The 17,412-nt window shown below is 51.3% G+C and overlaps 1 protein-coding gene across 1 annotated transcript; it reads left to right on the top strand.

Moving 5' to 3' along the window:
* The first annotated feature begins 737 nt into the window (after positions 1-737).
* KRT82 (keratin 82) lies at positions 738-12,869 on the top strand. The gene is made up of 9 exons (XM_005906992.3): positions 738-1,142; positions 2,788-2,996; positions 5,559-5,619; positions 6,187-6,282; positions 6,650-6,814; positions 9,324-9,449; positions 11,211-11,431; positions 11,641-11,672; positions 12,640-12,869. Exons 1-9 carry the CDS (start codon positions 738-740, stop codon positions 12,867-12,869), a joined length of 1,545 nt encoding a protein of 514 aa, XP_005907054.2.
* Positions 12,870-17,412: the final 4,543 nt, after the last annotated feature.

Below are 17,412 nucleotides of genomic sequence, written 5' to 3'. Positions count from 1 at the left end.
TTGATTTTTCTCAATTAATGTCTCAATTTGATCACTATCAACTTCAACTGGTCTACCTGGCCATGGAGCAACACTCAGTGAGAAGTCTCCAGAACGAAACTTCACAAACCACTTTTGACCACTTTTGACATGTTCAGTCAGTCACAGCCCCTTCTCCATAAACTACACAAGTCTTTTCGTGCATTTCAGTTGCGAATTTACCTTTCTTGAAATAATAAAGGGTAATTTGCCGAAAATGCTGCTTTTTCCTTCCATCTTCAATATTAAAACAGTTACACAAAAATTCACTGGTTTTGGTAAGTTTTTTTTAACGCATGCTGATATGACAGCTGTCACAATACAATTGAACAAAATGGTTTCAAATGAAGTTAAAGACAACTAAGTGCTACCAGAGCCATCTTATAGAAAAAAACCAAGCAAACTTTTTAGCCGACCCAACATCTGTCTGGTTGTCCCCTTTCATCACCAAGGAAGAGGACAAGTAGGATTTTTATGGGTCCAACCTGCATGGACAATTGGCTCCTACCCTTTGCTCTCTGCTACCCTAATTATCCACCTCGGTACTTAGCAGCTGCCAATATGCCAAGCTCATAAACCTGATTTCATGGTGATTTGGGGTTCGGCCCAGCTCGGCCCTCCATCCTTGACCAGATAAAAGGGTGGAGGCTGAGCTCACCTGATAACTCTCACCTCTGTCCTCCTGCCAGGGCGCAGTCTCTCCACCTCTCACAGCCACCATGTCGTGCCGCTCCTTCCAGCAGGGCTTCAGATGTGGCGGCCAGAGCTTCAGCTCCTGCTCAGCTGTCCTCCCCCGTGTGGTCACTCACTATGCAGTGAGCCAGGGGCCATGCCGGACTGGGGGCAGTGGGAGCTTCCGTGCCCTGGGCTGCCTCGGCTCCCGGAGCCTGTGCAACGTGGGCTTCGGGCGGCCCTGGGTGGCCTCCAGGTGTGGCCTGCCTGGCTTTGGGTATCGAGCAGGCACCACTTGCGGGTCTTCAGCCTGCATCGCCCCTGTAACCATCAATGAGAGCCTGCTGGTCCCACTCGAGCTGGAGGTCGATCCGACTGTCCAGAGGGTGAAGAGGGACGAGAAGGAGCAGATCAAGTGCCTCAATAACCGCTTTGCATCCTTCATCAACAAGGTAGGACGTGGGTGCCGGGGTGCAGGGCCATGGGAGACAGACAGCACTTTGTGGCTGTCCCAGGAGCCACAACCTGGGGCTGCTGGTGTGGCTGCTCCATGACCCCTAGTCGCTGAAAGCTGGTTAGATCAGGCTCAGCAGTGGACATTTCTGCTTGTCTGTCTTTTTTTATAATATGTTATCTTTCTCTCTGGGTATTATCTGATAAACTCATCAAGAGGCCCTGAGGTCAGACTATAAGAGGAACTCCCAAAGCCATGATAGATACTGAATGGGGCAATCAGAGGCAGAGACCTGCCCTTTCTGATGAGGCTTTAATGAAAGACCTTCCTTCCAATGACATGAACTGGGGTGAGACCCTTGGCACTGTGACCCTGGAATTTGCCATCAACTTAGGTCTATGATGAAGAGAAGGTGGAGCAGTCAGAGCTAGGGACACAAAGTGGCCATGACCAAGTCTCACATCTTTCAACCCCCAAGTCATGGCTCTGAAAGCCTTGAGAGAAGGGTGATGTGCTGCCTTTGGAAGACGCTGAACTGGCCTGTCACCTTGGCTGCTTCTGGGCCTGTCCCTATATTCCAGGGAAGCTCTTGGGATCAGGATACACACCGAGGACTAAGCTGGTGTTCCTGGTGATCCCAAGTTTAGGTCAGAGTCCTGGGCTGGCAGTCATGAGACCTGGACCCTGACTCCCAGCCCCAGGAAAGCGGGCAGAGATGGAGGGAGAATTAAAGAAGGTAATACTCACAAAAGTGCTCCCAAAAGGAACTTGTTTTAATAAATGGAAAATGTTAAACTTACAGTTTTATTTTGAAAGCTCATTAAGCACCGCTTGTAAACTCATTCCAACACTGTGAGCCCTGATCGTCAGCTGCATCACATCTCCATCTGGGAGGCTGGGGGCCTTCTGCTGAGCAAGCCTTTGACCAGAAGGAAGATGATGTGACTTCCTCTATCGTTTTCTTGAGAGACAGTGCACCAGGTGCAAAATCCCAGGGTGAGGACTGGAGACAGTGTGTGCCCAGCCAGTGACTAGCTTAGCTGGGTGACCACGGCCAACTCACTCAGTGTCTCTTAACCTCCATCTCCAAGCCACGGAAACGAAGAGTAGGCCAGGAGCTCTCCGCGTTACCGTGGCAGGGACATGGTTTGGACTTGGCCATGTAGGATGGAGATGGGGCAGAGTAGCAATGAGTGCCAGGACCGAACTTTGAGCTTTATTCCCTGAGCACCCCTGGGCTGTAATTAAAGAAACCCCAATTTCCAGTAGCCTCATCAGCTTCCATTAGCATGAAGATGTACAAAGCTCTCCCTATGCAATCCTAAGTATGAGTTTGAGGCAGCAAAACAAGCTTGAGGGGCTGAGTGGCTTGGCCCAGGTTACAAGGCTGGTGGCAGGCAGGCAGGGCTGGAAGGAGGAAACACCCCAGGCCTCTTGGGGCAGCCCTGTTTCCACTACAACACAACCCCTGGTGGAAGCTGGGGGTCCCCTAAGCCGCCCCAGGCAGGAGAGACAGAGACACAGCAGCAATGTGATGGAGGTCGGAGCACAGACGGATTCCACTGCCTGCACCAGCACTTACTCTCGCAAGCTGTAGTCCCCAGGGTCCCTGCCACCCCATGATATCCTATTCTTGGCTGCAGGTCCGGTTCTTGGAACAGAAAAACAAGCTTCTGGAGACCAAGTGGAACTTCATGCAGCAGCAGAAGTGCTGCTCGAGCAACATTGAGCCCATTTTCGAGGGCTACATCTCCACCCTTCGGAGGCAGCTGGACTTCTTGACCGGGGACCGAGACCGGCTGGAGTCAGAGTTCCACTGCCTCCATGACACGCTGGAGGGCTACAAGAAAAAGTGAGTCTGCCCCACTGCTACCCAGCCGGGAGCCTGAGGCAAGTGACATAAACAATCTGGGCACTGGGTTTCCCCATCTATAAAATGGGAAGTTGAAAATGTAGACCTTTGCGGGGGGGGTCCCACAGTCACGTGGGATAATGTAGGCAGAGCATCCTTACTACCCATTAGGCACATCATACAAGCTCTGAGATTTTAGATGTGTATTAATCCCCCTTCCCACCACGCTCGACTTCTCTTCATGTAAAACAAGTTTTCTCCTGCTGTTCCCAGTGCTCCAGGGCTCTGCCCTCATACCTGTTGTGCGTCATCGTCCATAAGTCCCTTGACAGATCTTGAACACTTCTTAGCCTCCAAACAGATTCCCAAGCCCTCCTTCCTCCCAGCTTGGACTCCTGCTGTTCCTTCTTCCTGATAAGTCCCACCTCGGCATTTCTTTGTAACATCCGGGCTAATATATTCTACCCCGCATCTTCCTGGTCCAACTCGAAATCATCATCTGCAAGAATTCACAGATTCAGTGATTCTTTCAAGAAGCTGAGGCCCAGATAAACTGCCTCGTGGTCCTGGGTGAGCCTCTCATGTTGGTGGGAGAGGGCCGAGAGAAACACGTCTCCAAGGACAGTGTGAATACACTAAGAACGAGGGTTCATTAGAGTGGAGCCATGTTGGGGACACAGGCTGCAGGTGTCACGCATGTGTCTAGTCCAAGTCAGATGCTGTGCTGGGCAGTTTGGGTTTGATAAAGTTGGGAAAATCTGGCTCTTTCCCTCTAGATGTCCTGGTAGAGTCAGCAAGATACCCCGGTATGCACACCAACAGCTACAGCATGGTACAAGGCAGGAGGGAAGAGGAAGCCCAAGAGAGTGAGAGAGCAGAAGCAGCCCAGGAAGGCTTCCCAGGGGAGGTGTCAGTTTGCTCAAGGCCTTGAAGGATTTGTTTCATTCCAGTTGCTTCTTCTAAAAGAGAAGTTCAGAGTTAGACCACAGAAAAGGAGATGAGACAGAAGCAGGTGACAAGGAAGGACCAGAGTGTGCAAGTGGGAGGGGACGACTCAAGCAGACTGGTAGGTGAGATGTGGCAAGGTTGTGGGTGTGGCGAGATCAGCCCTTTCAGCAGGAGCGATGCCTTTCTTCATGGATACAAGGTGATCAGGAGACATATTTCGCAGCTCAAGATTAGGACTTTGAATTTTAAAAGTGGGGTTGTTGGAGAAGGATGAGGCCAAGTGGTATTTTAACACCAATAGCAAGCACACTGTACCCTGTTCCAGGTACTGACCTGGTGTCCTGCAGACATTAACTTGTGTGATGTTTGTAATTGTGAGACAGGACCAGTGATATTCTCATTCTACAGATGAAACTGAGGCCAAGAAAGGCCAAGCCACCCACCCAAAGTCACATGACAAGTGCAGGAGAGTGGGATTGAAACCCAGGCAGCAGGCTCAGCATCCAGCACCTGTGCAGCGGCTGAGTTCTGCAGGAAAACGGAAGCTCGGGCGTCAGGAAGCACAGAGAAGCTTTTAATGGATTGATGTCGCTCATCAAACTGAGTCATTCTGACCAGACTAAACCCTTGACCCTGATTCCGTTGCCTTGGGGTGCAGTGAGTGGGCGAAGAGCTCCCTGGAGCCTAGAGGAAATAGGCCGCTCTCTCTGAGGATCTGGTAAAGTGGGTAATTGCTACCTCTGCGAGTGAGCTGCAGGTAGAGGCCAGGCTCAGCGCTCTCCTGGCGAGGAGGGGCACGGGTCAGCTGGGCTTGCAGTGACCGCAGCCAACTCTCAGAACAACTCAGAAAAGACAGTTGTGGGACTTCCCTGGTGGCCCAGTGGCTAGGACGCCATGCTCCCAGTGCAGGGGACCTGGGTTCAATCCCTGGTCGGGAAACTAGATTCCGCATGCTGTGACTGAAAGATACCACATGCTGCCACTGAGACCTGGCGCAGCCAAATAAATAAACAGATATTTTTTCAAAAAGAAAAGACAGGTGTGCCAGCAACAGGCAGCCAACTCTTCACCATTTTCCCAGAGGAAATGACTGGATGAAGTAAGCTTCCTCAGCAGCAAGATAGAATAAAGGTAGCTTTAAGAAGGACTTCCCAGGGACTTCCCTGGTGATCCAGTGGCTAAGACTCCATGTCCCAATGCAGGGGGCTTGGGTTTGACCCCTGGTTAGGGAACTAAATCCCCATATGATGTAACTAAGGACCCACATTTCGCAATTAAGACCCAGCACAGCCAGTAAATAATTTTTTTAATTGAAAAAAAAGAACGTCTTCCCAGAGAATGATTCATTACAGGAAAAGGCTACCAGGCATTGGAGTGGAACATAAACTTACAAAGTGGCTAATAAGAGGCTATGATAAAAAAAAAAAAAAAAAAATCTGTGTTGAGTGGCTGAAGGGGCCAGAGGTGACCAGAGACAGGGCCAGACCTGGTGCCTCCATAGGGCATTCAATCTGTGACTTGTCCCCAGAGGCTCCTACTCTCAGACCCCATGCCCACACCCTTCCAAATCTCACCAGCGTGACTAAAACATTTTCCCCCTGCCCCTTCCACCAGATATGAAGAGGAGCTCTCCCTGCGACCCACTGCTGAGAATGAGTTTGTTGCCTTGAAGAAGGTGAGGGAGGGTGGCCCATGGAGGGAGAAGGCGCTCTGAGCTGGCCTAGTGGGCCTGGGGACACTCAACCCCTGGACCGGGCCTGCAGCCAGCCCACCTTGCTGACCCCGATACCAGCCCCACTGACCCCAAGGGAGAGAAAGGCCCAGCCTCCTGCTCCAGAAGGGCAGTGACTGAGCCTCCACTGCCCAACTCGTGTTAAGTGTTGTATTTACATCTGTCCAAGAAGCTGGAGATGTGGCAAATGCCAAATCAAAAGACAAAAGCTCTGACTCAAATCCCCAGAGATAAAAACCATCCTGACAACCCCTCACATAGACAGCTATGTGTTCTGTTGCCCAGGGTCCATAGCAGCTCTGAGGAATGGACTCCCATCTCCTTTAATCCCATTCCCTTCAGATCCTTCCCCAGTGGGATGCCAGGCCCAGGCATGAGGTCCTTGGCTTTGTCACCCCCTTCACTTCCACGTGGGTCCCACACCTGTCACCTGCTACCAGCTTGCCTGGGAGGTGGCCCAGCTAGCAGAGGGGTGGCCCCAGGTTATGACTGTCACTTTCCTGGCTGCAGGATGTGGACACAGCCTTCCTGATAAATTCTGACCTGGAGATCAATGTGGAAGCTCTGATCCACGAGATCAACTTCCTGAAAACCCTGTATACCGAGGTACCTGCAGCCATGCTGCCCAGAGGTGGTTGGCCAGGGGCCAGTTCTGGAGGGATGGTGGGCAGGGAAAGCTCCTGCCCTGTGGGTACTTTTGTGGCTTAAAAGTGGGCAAGTGAAGAAGTCATTGTGGAACAGCTGGGTGTCAGGCAGAGAGACTCCCAGAAGTCAGAGGGCCCACACCTTGGGTCTTCGGTCTCAGTGCAACTGGAGGGTGGGGGCTGGAGCAGGTCGGTGACTGAAGGCTGGGATGGCCAGGCAAATCTGCCATAGGAATGTCAGGGCTGGGTCTCCTCATTTCTTCCCCTCTCCCTCACCAACTTTATCCTCAAAGAGCTCACCCATTCTCACCCGGGGCCCCCACCCCCAGGAGACGAACCTGCTCCAGTCTCAGATCTCGGACACCTCAGTCACTGTGAAGATGGACAATAGCCGGGAGCTGGACACCGATGGAATCATTGCCCAGATCAAGGCCCAGTATGACGAAATTGCCAACCGCAGCAAAGCTGAAGCAGAGGCCTGGTACCAGAGCCGGGTGAGTCTTGGGCAGGGCCTGGGAGACCCCAGAACCACTCTCCTCCAGGAATCAGGAGAGAAAATGTACGCCATGCCACTCCAGCCTCTGTTGTTTTGACCAAGCCTCAGGACAGGTCCCCATGAGTGTGGGAGAGACCCCGCAGACAGCCCAGACCTGTTCATCAGAGCTCCCCAGCTTTATACACTCATAGACTCCCAGGAAGTGCTTCCCTAAGTAGCATTCAAGGAATACTAATTGGCAGTGATGGCAAATTGGCTCAGAGTTTCCGGGTGTGGGAGGAGGCTAATGGCATGGAATGGTTACTAATGGTGGAGCAGAAACTGTGATTAAGGTGGCCCCAGACTTAGGTAATTAGGGGCTTGCTGGGAGGGCAGTTGTCCCCCAAGGGCAATCTGACTTAACAGATACTATCATCTCAGTCTCACCTACCCCATCTATGAAAGGTACCATTCATTCATTCACTCACTCATTTATTCATTCATTTATTGCACATTCATCATGTGCCAAGCAGCATTCTAGATGCTTGAGATCCAACAGGAATCAGAACAATAATAGCTGCCTCTATGTCACTTTCATTTTCCAGAGGCAGGGGCAGGACAGCCAAACAGGACATACAAGTACAGCGGATGTACAGTAGATGGACACGTGCTATGGAAAAAAATAAATTAGGGTGAAGCACAGGGAGTGCGGCGGGAATTCGGTTTTTAAATGGTTGGCCAGGGAAGGAGGGCCTTACTGGGTTGTATGGAACCATGAGGATACTAAGAGTCAGACCATCCCCATCCTCAAAGAAGTCACAGTCCGTGGGAGAGAGAGAGGTATAAACAGCCAGAAGGATACGAGGTGGCATGACGTGGCCACCAAAGTCTAGCCATAGGCCCGGGTACAGCATGATGATGCAGAAGTGACAGATTGTGTCTGGAAAGACAGGAGCACTGGCCTTTGATCTGGGTCTTGGAAGCCAAGTATGGTTTCCATAAGCAGAGCATGGTAAGGGTGTCTGGCTGAGAGCCAGCAGGAGCAGTCCAAGAAGCATGAAGGGGAGGTGTCCCCAGTGTGAAGCACCATGAAGGATATGGGGCTGGAGACACAGCTAGATCACAGCAATCGGCAGAGCTTCCCTGAAGGCTCTAGACATTTTTCTGAAGGCCAATTTTCAGAAAGTGTCCCAAGAAATGTTCTGTCCTTTTTCTTCAGATCCATGGTAATCAAGGTATCAAACCCTAACCTGGGGTCAGCTCCCTGTAAGTCAGTCTGTGGCCCATCCATGGCCAGGTCTCATTCCGGCGAGCTCCTCCTCTGATTGCTCTCCTGGGCCACCCATCAGGCCTTAAGGAAAACAATCTTAATTACCCATCCTTCTAAGTTAGAACCAGAACGATAATTCTATTATTTATCAATTGTACTTGGCTGTGAAGATCCAAAATTTTAAGTAATAATGGTTAAAACAAATTTTATTTTTTATTTTTTTCTCAAATAACTTGAAGTACAGAAATACACTGCCTAGACGAACCCAAGTTACCATCAGAAACACAGGCTCCTTCGAGCTTGCTATTCTGCCATTCTGTTAAGAACCTTAATCCTCGTGGTACCCTCATGCCCTAAGATGGCTGCAATACCACCAGTATCCCATGTCCACTCCAAGCAGAAGGAAGAGAGGGCAAAAGGAACATGCCAGGTGAATCATCCCTGACTTGAAACAGCTTTCCTAGAAGCCCTACCCTGCAAGAGTCTACACCTCACTGTAGAGAAAGCTGAGAAACATTCTTTTATCTGGGGTTCTGTCTGAGGAAAAGAAGTATGGATAGTGATTAGGCAACTACCAGTTTATTTCACAATAACCAAAGAGAGTGACTTATGCTTATCTTGTTTTGCATAGGAAATGCATTATATGCAGAAAACATACAGTTGGCTCATTTTTATATGCAGAAAACATATAGTTGGCTAATTTTTAAAAATCTATTGATGTCATCTATAATTCACTATTAAGAAATTAGATTTTATGTGCAGAGGTTTAAAAAAAAGTGTTAAACCGAGATAGTAACATTGAATTTTGTTTTCAATTGTTTTGAGGGAGAACATGCAAATCTACCCTGAGGTAGATCTACCCTGAGAACTGCGTTCTCAGTTCTTGGTCTGTTAGGTACCCCAGCGTGAGGGCAGAAATCCCCTCCAAGTTCCAGAGCACAGACGGAGCAAAAGGGAGGGAAATTCCAGGGCATAGAGAAAAGGATGAGACACAGAACCCATGAAAAAGAGGAAGGGAGCTTGGAGCTTAGGGGAGAATTTAATAAGCTTGAAGGTTCGGGGCTGGGAGGTGAAAAGGGAATGAGAAGCAGCCCAGAAAAGGACCAGAAGTGGAAAAGGGCTGGGGAAGCATAACAAGTATAAGAATCCAGAGTACCCAGTGCAGGAGGTCAGGAGAGCAGAGCCTGGGGACAGTGGGAATGAGGGCTGAGAGGCACCACGGTGTGGGTGCCCAGGTTCTGACCTCCCTGTCTGGCAGTATGAGGAGCTTCAGCTGACGGCCGGGAATCACTGTGACAACCTCCGCGACCGCAAGAATGAGATCCTGGAAATAAACAAGTTGATCCAGCGGCTGCAGCAAGACATTGAGAATGTCAAAGCCCAGGTGAGCCCATCACAGGCTGACCCACCATCTGGTCCTGGTTGTACAGGGCAGGCTCATCCTCCCTGGGGGACCTGAGGGGGAGGGAGTAAACTTGCACTGTTTCCCACAAGAGGGAGCGAGCCCTTTGTTCAGAAAAGCTGATCCACAGCAGGATAAGCAGGGTCAGGCAATAGTGAGGCCCCCAACAGAGACTAGGCAGCCCATATTCATCAAGATGAAATAGCAAGAATACTTCACGAGATGGGGGTATAGAAAAGATGTCCTCCACACCCCCTTCCAACCAAAGACTCTAATTCTATGATCCTGAAATTCAAGGTGACGCTGTAGAGTCCATAAAATCAGACCCACCCTTTCCTCCTGGGCTAGTGAAGACCAGGCAGATGCTCAAAATGTATTAACCACAAAGTAATTGCTTGGCATAAGAGGAAACTCTCAGATCTCCTTGAAGTGTCACAGACAGGAGCACTGGCCTCCATCCCCTGGGGGAACCAGACGTCACAATTCTAGGCTGAAACCCACAGCAGACATGAACCTGGCACATAACCATGACTGTAGGAAGAACTCATTCTTCCTTCTGTGTCCCTCCTTCATTCTCACACAGTCACACTCACAACACTTCTGACACCAGATAGTGGGGAAGAGTGTTTCCACACCAACCAGCTCTGCAACACCAGCTGGGTGTTCCACAATTGAACTCACTTCTGACACTACCTACCTGGAGATAGCATCAGATCCCATAGGTTAGGGGCTGCCCCCCAAGTCCCACAAGACTGCCCCCAGTTCAGATGCCAATCACACGTCCAGGCTGTGCTCCTGACCAGGTGGTTGTACATTGGAGGGCTCCATGACCATCCTCCTTGGATTCAATTAATTTGCTGGAGTGGCTCACAAAACTCAGGAAAATAGTTTACTTTTTTGGTTTATTATGGGCTTCCCAGTTGGCACAGTAGTAAAGAATCCATCTGCCAAGGCAGGAGATGCAGGAGATGTGGGTTCAATCCCTGAGTCTTGAAGATACCTTGAAGGAGGAAACGGCAACCCACTCCAGTATTCTTGCCTAGAAAATCCCCATGGATAGAGGAGCCTGGAAGGATACAGTCCATGGGGTCACAAAGAGTCAGATATGACTGAGCACCCATGCACACACTGGTTTATTATAAAAGAATATGATAAGAAATATAAATGAATACCCAGGTGGAAGGGATGCATAAAGTAAAGTGTGTGGGACGGGCACGAAGCTCTCATGCCCACTCCAGGTATGCCATTCTCCCCGTACCTCCACGTGTTCAACAACCTGAAGGCTCTCTGAAGCCTCTACTATTGAGATTTTATGGAGGCTTCCTCACATCGGCATCATCATTTATCACCTCCATTCCCAGCTGCTCTCCCCTCTTAGGAGAATGGTGGGGTGGGCTGAAAATTCCCAGCTTCTAATCAAGGCTTAGTTTTTCTGGTGACCAGCCCCCACCCAGGAGCCCACCTAGAATCACCTTATTTAAACAAAAGACATTGTCAATACTCAGGAAATTCTAAGGGGTTTTGGGACTCTGTATCAGACACAGGGTCAAAGACCAAAGGTTAGGACAAAGGATGCTCTGGTGTGCTCATCACTTAAACTACAAGTTCCTGTGCCAGGAACTGGGGGAAGAGACCAATATATGTTGTTTTCAATTATCCCACAATGACCTTGCTCTCTGTTCTTCTGAAAATCAGCCCAGGGTCCCGGGGCCCCTGTAATACTTTTCTGTGCTTCTCCCCCAGCGCTGCAAGCTGGAGGCTGCAGTGACCCAGGCGGAGCAGCAGGGCGAGGCAGCCCTCAGTGATGCCAAGTGCAAGCTGGCCGGGCTGGAGGAGGCCCTGCAGAAGGCCAAGCAGGACATGGCCTGCCTGCTCAAGGAGTACCAGGAGGTGATGAACTCCAAGCTGGGCCTGGACATCGAGATCGCCACCTACAGGCGCCTGCTGGAGGGCGAGGAGCAGAGGTGGGTCAGGGATGTCTGTTCTCCTGCCCTCTGATTGCTGCTACAGCCACTGCCCACCTCTCAGCCCATCCACAGGAAATCTGAGACAGCATGCAGTCTGCAGCCCCTCCTCACTGGCAGGTCCATGGTGCGGGCAGGGGCAGGGGGTGCTGTGTTCTTCTCGTTCTCTGATGCAGGTCTCTCGTGTCTCCTTTCCCTCTCACCTCCAGGCTATGTGAAGGTGTTGGACCCGTGAATATCTGTGAGTACTGAGGACTCTGCAGGGGCTCTGGGATCTTGGGAACGGATCCACCCAAACATAGACCACACTGCCCCTGCCCAAACCTTAGCCTGCCTCCCTCACCCTAAAGGAAAGAGCTCCTGGTGGATGGAGAGTTTCTCCCTCAGGGCTGCCCAGGTCTATGGGAGTCAGAAGCAGGAGCATACACCCAGCGTGGTCTGCCAGGCACCATCTCGACAAGAGGATGTTTTCCTGGAGAAACAAGACTTGAAGCAGACAAATAGGGAGCTTCCCAGGTGGTGATAGGGATAAAGAACCCGCCTGCCAGGTCAGGAGACGCCTGAGACAGAGTTTTGATCCCTGGGTCAGGAAGATCCCCTCGGGGAGGGCATGGCAACCTACTCCAGTATTCTTGCCTGGAGAATTCCACGGGCAGAGGAGCCTGGTGGGCTACAGTCCACCGGGGCACAAAGAGTCAGACACGACTGAAGCAACTTAGCATGCATGCACACATGCGGACAAATAGAAAGAGAGGGTAAAGCAGAAGACAGGGCTCTGGGGCAAGAAGAAGGACACGCGGGGACTGCTACGCATTTCATGTGACTGGAATGGGAGACTTGGGCCTTCCCGGTGGCTCAGTGCTAAAGTATCTGCCTGCCAATGCAGGAGACACAAGTGACTCCTCACACAAGGCTCGACCACTGGGTCAGGAAGATCCCCTGGAGAAGGAAATGGCAACCCACTCCAGTACTCTTGCCTGGAAAACCCCATGGACAGGGGAGCCTAGCAGGCTATAGTCAAGGGGTCACAGAAGAGTTGGACACGACTGAGCAACTAAACAACAATAGGAGACTTGGAAGTTGGTAACTGGGATGGGGGTGTCCTTAGACATGACGACAGCAGGTGCGGGGCCAGTGAGGGTGCGGGGCCAGTGGGGGCACAGGGCTTGGCCTGGCAGGGCCCTCAACATCCCTTCCTGTCCCCACAGCTGTGAGCAGCTCCAAAGGTGCCATCCTCTACGAGCCATGTGTGGTCAGCACACCCGTGTACTGTCCAGGGAGCACCGGTGTCCTCAAGAGCAGTGGGGGCTGCGGCATCGTGGGCACTAGTGAAATCTACATCCCCTGTGAGCCCCAGGGGCTCCTCGTCTGTGGGAGCAGGCGGAGCTCCGGTGTGAAGCTAGGGGCTGCGGGCAGCGCCTCCTGCCACAAGTGTTAGTACAGCCCCAGAGGCTAGTAGCCCAGGGGACAGGGCACAAGCTCCAGGTTGGGATGTTGTCCCCCACAACCAGAGTTCAAGACAAGGCTGTTCCACGATCCCACCTTTCTCTACTGATCAAAGATTCCCCTTGGGTTTTCACTGGGAGCTGCCCCTCAGGTATCTTCAAGAGTCTCTTTTCACTTAGCTGCGTGCAGACCCTGAGCGAGGCCCTCGGGTGAGGGTAAGGTACAAAGGAAGAAAACACATGTCCCGTCTCCCTGGACTGCTGACAGTCAGGCTCTAGTGTGACCAGGAAAATGGCAATGGCCCCCTAACACTTCTCTCCCCCAGGAGGTCAAAGGGGCACATCACAGTTCTGCTTTGTGGATCACCCCATGGAACTTGCCGCATGAGAAAAGTTAACTCCTTCTAGCTCCCACCTAATACATGCATTATTGCAAATATCAAAAGGAGACACCCCAAAATCCCATCCCAAATTCCCAAGCCAAATGCCAGGATTTCAGAGTCACTGGGAATATGTCAACGCTGCTCTCAGCACACAGAATCAGGAGATGGTCTTTGGGCAATAGATTTACCAGCTCAGCTGTGTTGAACTGGCACTATAAAAATACATCTCTTTCCTGAGCTGATATTGGCAGCTGATGGCAAAGAAATGCCTAAAACAAAGGGACAATCAAGAGTTGACATTATTCGTTCCAGGGAATCAGTCATGCCCGCACCTCTTGTACATAGCCACCCCCTGCCAGCTCCCTCTCCCTTGAGTTCCTCTTGCTTTGGGTCTGATGTGAGCATGTTTTCCTGGCTACAGTGCTAAGGCGCTGCCTCAGCAGGTTTGGAGGCTCTGCCTCAGGGGCTGTGAGGGAGGAGAAGGTGCTGAACTGGCCTCACCTCCCCAGATCACACCCCCTCCCAGTAGTGCTGCCTCCTGCCCACCCAGGGATCCACGTTTCTTCCATGAGCCTCTGGGCTTGTCTATTCCCAATAAACTGTTCCCAGGCTACAGGAATCAGGACTGTTCACCCTGCTCTGAGGACAATGAGGTTGAAATGAAACCAATGAACAGCTTTGGGGGCCTGGGGGCCAGTTGGGAGCATTGGGAGTGGAAACAGAGGTTATTATACAAACGGGAAAACTACATGTGAATGATTGGCAAGTGGCCTGTGGAGTAAGTGTGGAGCCATACAAATTACACTTAAAGCCTGTGCATCATACCACAAGAGTTTAGAAGTCACTTGCCATGTTAAAAACCATGGTCTGATTCCCCACAGGCCTCCTCACCACATGGTCCCCTGCATACGTCCTAGAGAAAGCCCATGGGGCCCCTTATATCATGTCTGTACTCAGCAGCCTCCAGGGCTGGACTCTGCCTCCGCAGCCTAGACTACGTGTACCACATCCACCTTCGATGCAGGACAGAGTCAGGCCTGGGGCTGACAGGGAAGCTGGGTAGCAGCCTGGCCAGGGAGGGGCATCCTCGAGGAGCCTCTCCCTCTCCACAGCCCCAAGGCCTGGAGCTGAGACTTGGTGGCAGCAGTTCCTCCCTCAGAGGGGCCCTGATACCCTCCATGTTGCTTCCCTGTAACAATCCCCCCACCATAGATGCCCCCCTGTGCTCCCGTGTCCTGAGCACTCCCTTACCGCACAGCCCTGCCCCACAGGGCAGCTCTTCTGCGCCAAGCCCTGCATTAGGAGCTGGTGAAAGAGAGGTGACTACACACCCTCGGAACCCTGGAGGGACTCGGCCTCAGAGAGGAGTCATAAGTAGTGACAGCCAGAGAGGATGGAAGTGACAAGAAAAAGCAACTGATGATTATGCTGGGCAGGGGTGTCAGAGAGAGGTTCACAGAGAAGACTGCAAGGACAGGGTTTGAAGAGACAAGGGTTACTGATTTATGGGCATCTTATTCCAAAGGACCCATCCACTCAGTTTTCATTCACTGAATGTATTTATCAAGCACCTGCTGTGGGTCAGGCCACCCAGCAACTGGTGTCATAGTGGTGAACCAGGCAGCCCCATTAGGGACAGAAGATGTGGCACCTACCTGTAGGGGCAGAAGACATGGTACCTAGAGCCCACAGTAGGGACTGTAAACTATGGAAAACAGTCTGGCGATTCCTCAAAATGTTAAACGTTAGAGTAACCACGTGACCCAGCAATTCCACGCCTAGGTAGATACCCAAGAGAAATGAAAACACATACAGGACAAATGTATGGACACTAAGGGAGGAGAGGGGAGGCAGCATGAACTGGGAGACTGGGACTGACATCACACGCTACTGATATTATGTATAAAACGGATAACTAAGGAGAACCTGCTGTATACAAGGAACTCTAGTCAATGCTCTGTGGTCACCTAAATGAGAACAAAATTTTAAAAAGAGGAGATATATGTACACATTAGCTGATTTCTTTGTTGTACAGTAGAAACTAACACGACACTGCAAAGCAACTATACGCCAATAAAAATTTAAAAACAGGATGTGAGGGCGATCTGGTTGCAACATCTGTCACCCCATTGATCGCCAGTGTTGATTCGGCTGATCTGGCTGGCTAGGCCGGTGTCCCCTTCCTCCCTCACTGCTCCATGTGCGTCCCTCCCAAAGCTGCGCGCTCGGTCGAAGAGGACGACCATCCCCGCTAGAGGAGGACCGGTCTTCGGTCAAGGGTATACGAGTAGCTGCGCTCCCCTGCTAGAACCTCCAAACAAGCTCTCAAGGTCCATTTGTAGGAGAACGTAGGGTAGTCAAGCTTCCAAGACTCCAGACACATCCAAATGAGGCGCTGCACGTGGCAGTCTGCCTTTCTTTAAAGAAAAAGAAAAAAAGAAAAAAAAAAATTTTAAAAACAAAAAAACATGTCCACATAAAAACTCATCCACGAATGTTCCACGGCAGCCCTATTCACAATCCCCAAGAGGTGAAACAACCTGAATGCCCAGCAATGGACTAATGGGTGATCAAAATTTGATCTATCCATACAATGGAATATTATTTGGCCATAAAAAGGAGTGAAGTACTAATGTGTGCTACAACATGGATGAACCTCGGAAACATAAGGTAGATAAAGAAATCAGACACAGAAACCGGATAGTCTGATTCCGTTCATAGGAAATTCCAGATTAGGAAAACCTATAGAGACAGAAGGCAGATTAGTGGTTGCCTAGGCCTGGAGGAAGGAGAGGATGGGGTAAGGGTGATGAAAATATTCTAAAGGTTTCTTTGGAGGTGATGAAAATATTCTAAAGTGGACTATAGTGTTGGTTGCACTTATCTGGGAATATACTAAAACCATTGACGTGTACATTTTAAATGAGTGAATTATATGATCCATGAATTACATCTTTAAAAAACTGTCTTTCAAAAATGGGGCCCTGGCTCCAATCCAGGCCTCTGGGGCTTACAGCCTACCTGAGGATACAGACTTAGACATGAAATTATAGATGTCAGGCTTGTTGTGAAAGAGGACAGAACTGAGGCTCCCACCCTAGTCACAGGCCTCGGGTAGGTCGCATGAGGAGGGGCAGCTAAGCTGGACCCCAAAAGCCAGCAAGACTGAGAGGAGGCAAGGAAGCCCGTGGCGGCAGGGTCGGGGGGTGAGGTTCAAGGCTGAGGGATCAGCAACCCTGAGTCAGGGCACACGCAGAGTCAGACAGGCGAGAGCCGGGGACTTCAGGGACGCACATCCACACCCAGGGAAAGAGAAGATGGGACAACAAGGGCCTTACGGCTTCCATTTCCACTTGAAGCCCTGCCACCCTGGACCTGCCCTAGAGCCAGTAAGCTGCTTGCTGATTAAAAACCCAAAGCTCTGAAAACTACAGAGACAATCCAGCCTGGAGTCAGCAAAAACAGAGATGACAACAGGCCACCTCTGTCCCGCAGATGACTATCCAGGGCCCAGGAAACACCCCAGTGGGGTAAAGGAGAAAGGAAGATCCCTCCACCTTCACAGAGAGGTGGGCTCCGGCCCGGTGACCATCCCTGCGGGAATTCCCATCCCAGGGTGGCCCTGTCCTGGATGTAAGCTAGAGGCGCCAGCATGCCCCTTCAGAGCATCCCCCAGGACAGCCCCCTCAGCGCTGCGCAGTTGCGCCCTCACTCTCCTCTTCTCCCCAGAAAGGAGGTGACGCCAGGCAGGCGGGATGAAAGTGCCTCCTGCTGGTGCTCCAGAATTTCATTCCATCAGCTGGGCAAACACCTCCCGAGCTTCTCCCAGGACCCGCCCTGCGCCAGGTGCAGGGATACAGGGAGGATTAGGCCCCCGCCCTACCCCCCGGAGGAAGGGAGAGATGTCTGCTGAAACCAGAGCCTCCCTGCATTCCACTCCGTCTCCGGAGTTCAAATCGCAGCCCTTCCCAGAGCGCCCCCGCAAGGACAGGTGGCGAACAGCCCAAAGAGGCCTGGGTGGAGGTTCTGGAATGAGGTTCCTTGTTTTTGTTTCTGTCTCCCCAGAATGTCTCCCATTTTCTTGTTCCTCTTACCCGCGGGAGACCCTTCCTTGCCCCACTGCCCTCTCCCTCAGTTGTGCTCTGCCCCACAC

The sequence above is a fragment of the Bos mutus genome, chromosome 5 (genome assembly GCF_027580195.1).
Source record: "Bos mutus isolate GX-2022 chromosome 5, NWIPB_WYAK_1.1, whole genome shotgun sequence".
In the NCBI taxonomy this organism is placed as follows: domain Eukaryota; kingdom Metazoa; phylum Chordata; class Mammalia; order Artiodactyla; family Bovidae; genus Bos; species Bos mutus.
Note: the sequence above shows the minus strand (reverse complement) of the source record. Positions and strands in the feature narration are given on the sequence as shown.

Excerpts from the sequence above, each read along its gene's own strand:
- KRT82 (XM_005906992.3), top strand. The coding sequence starts at position 738 with ATGTCGTGCCGCTCCTTCCAGCAGGGCTTCAGATGTGGCGGCCAGAGC. Across the intron at positions 1,143-2,787 it reads TTGCATCCTTCATCAACAAG|GTCCGGTTCTTGGAACAGAA; the intron begins GTAGGACGTGGG and ends TCTTGGCTGCAG. Across the intron at positions 11,432-11,640 it reads CTGGAGGGCGAGGAGCAGAG|GCTATGTGAAGGTGTTGGAC; the intron begins GTGGGTCAGGGA and ends TCTCACCTCCAG.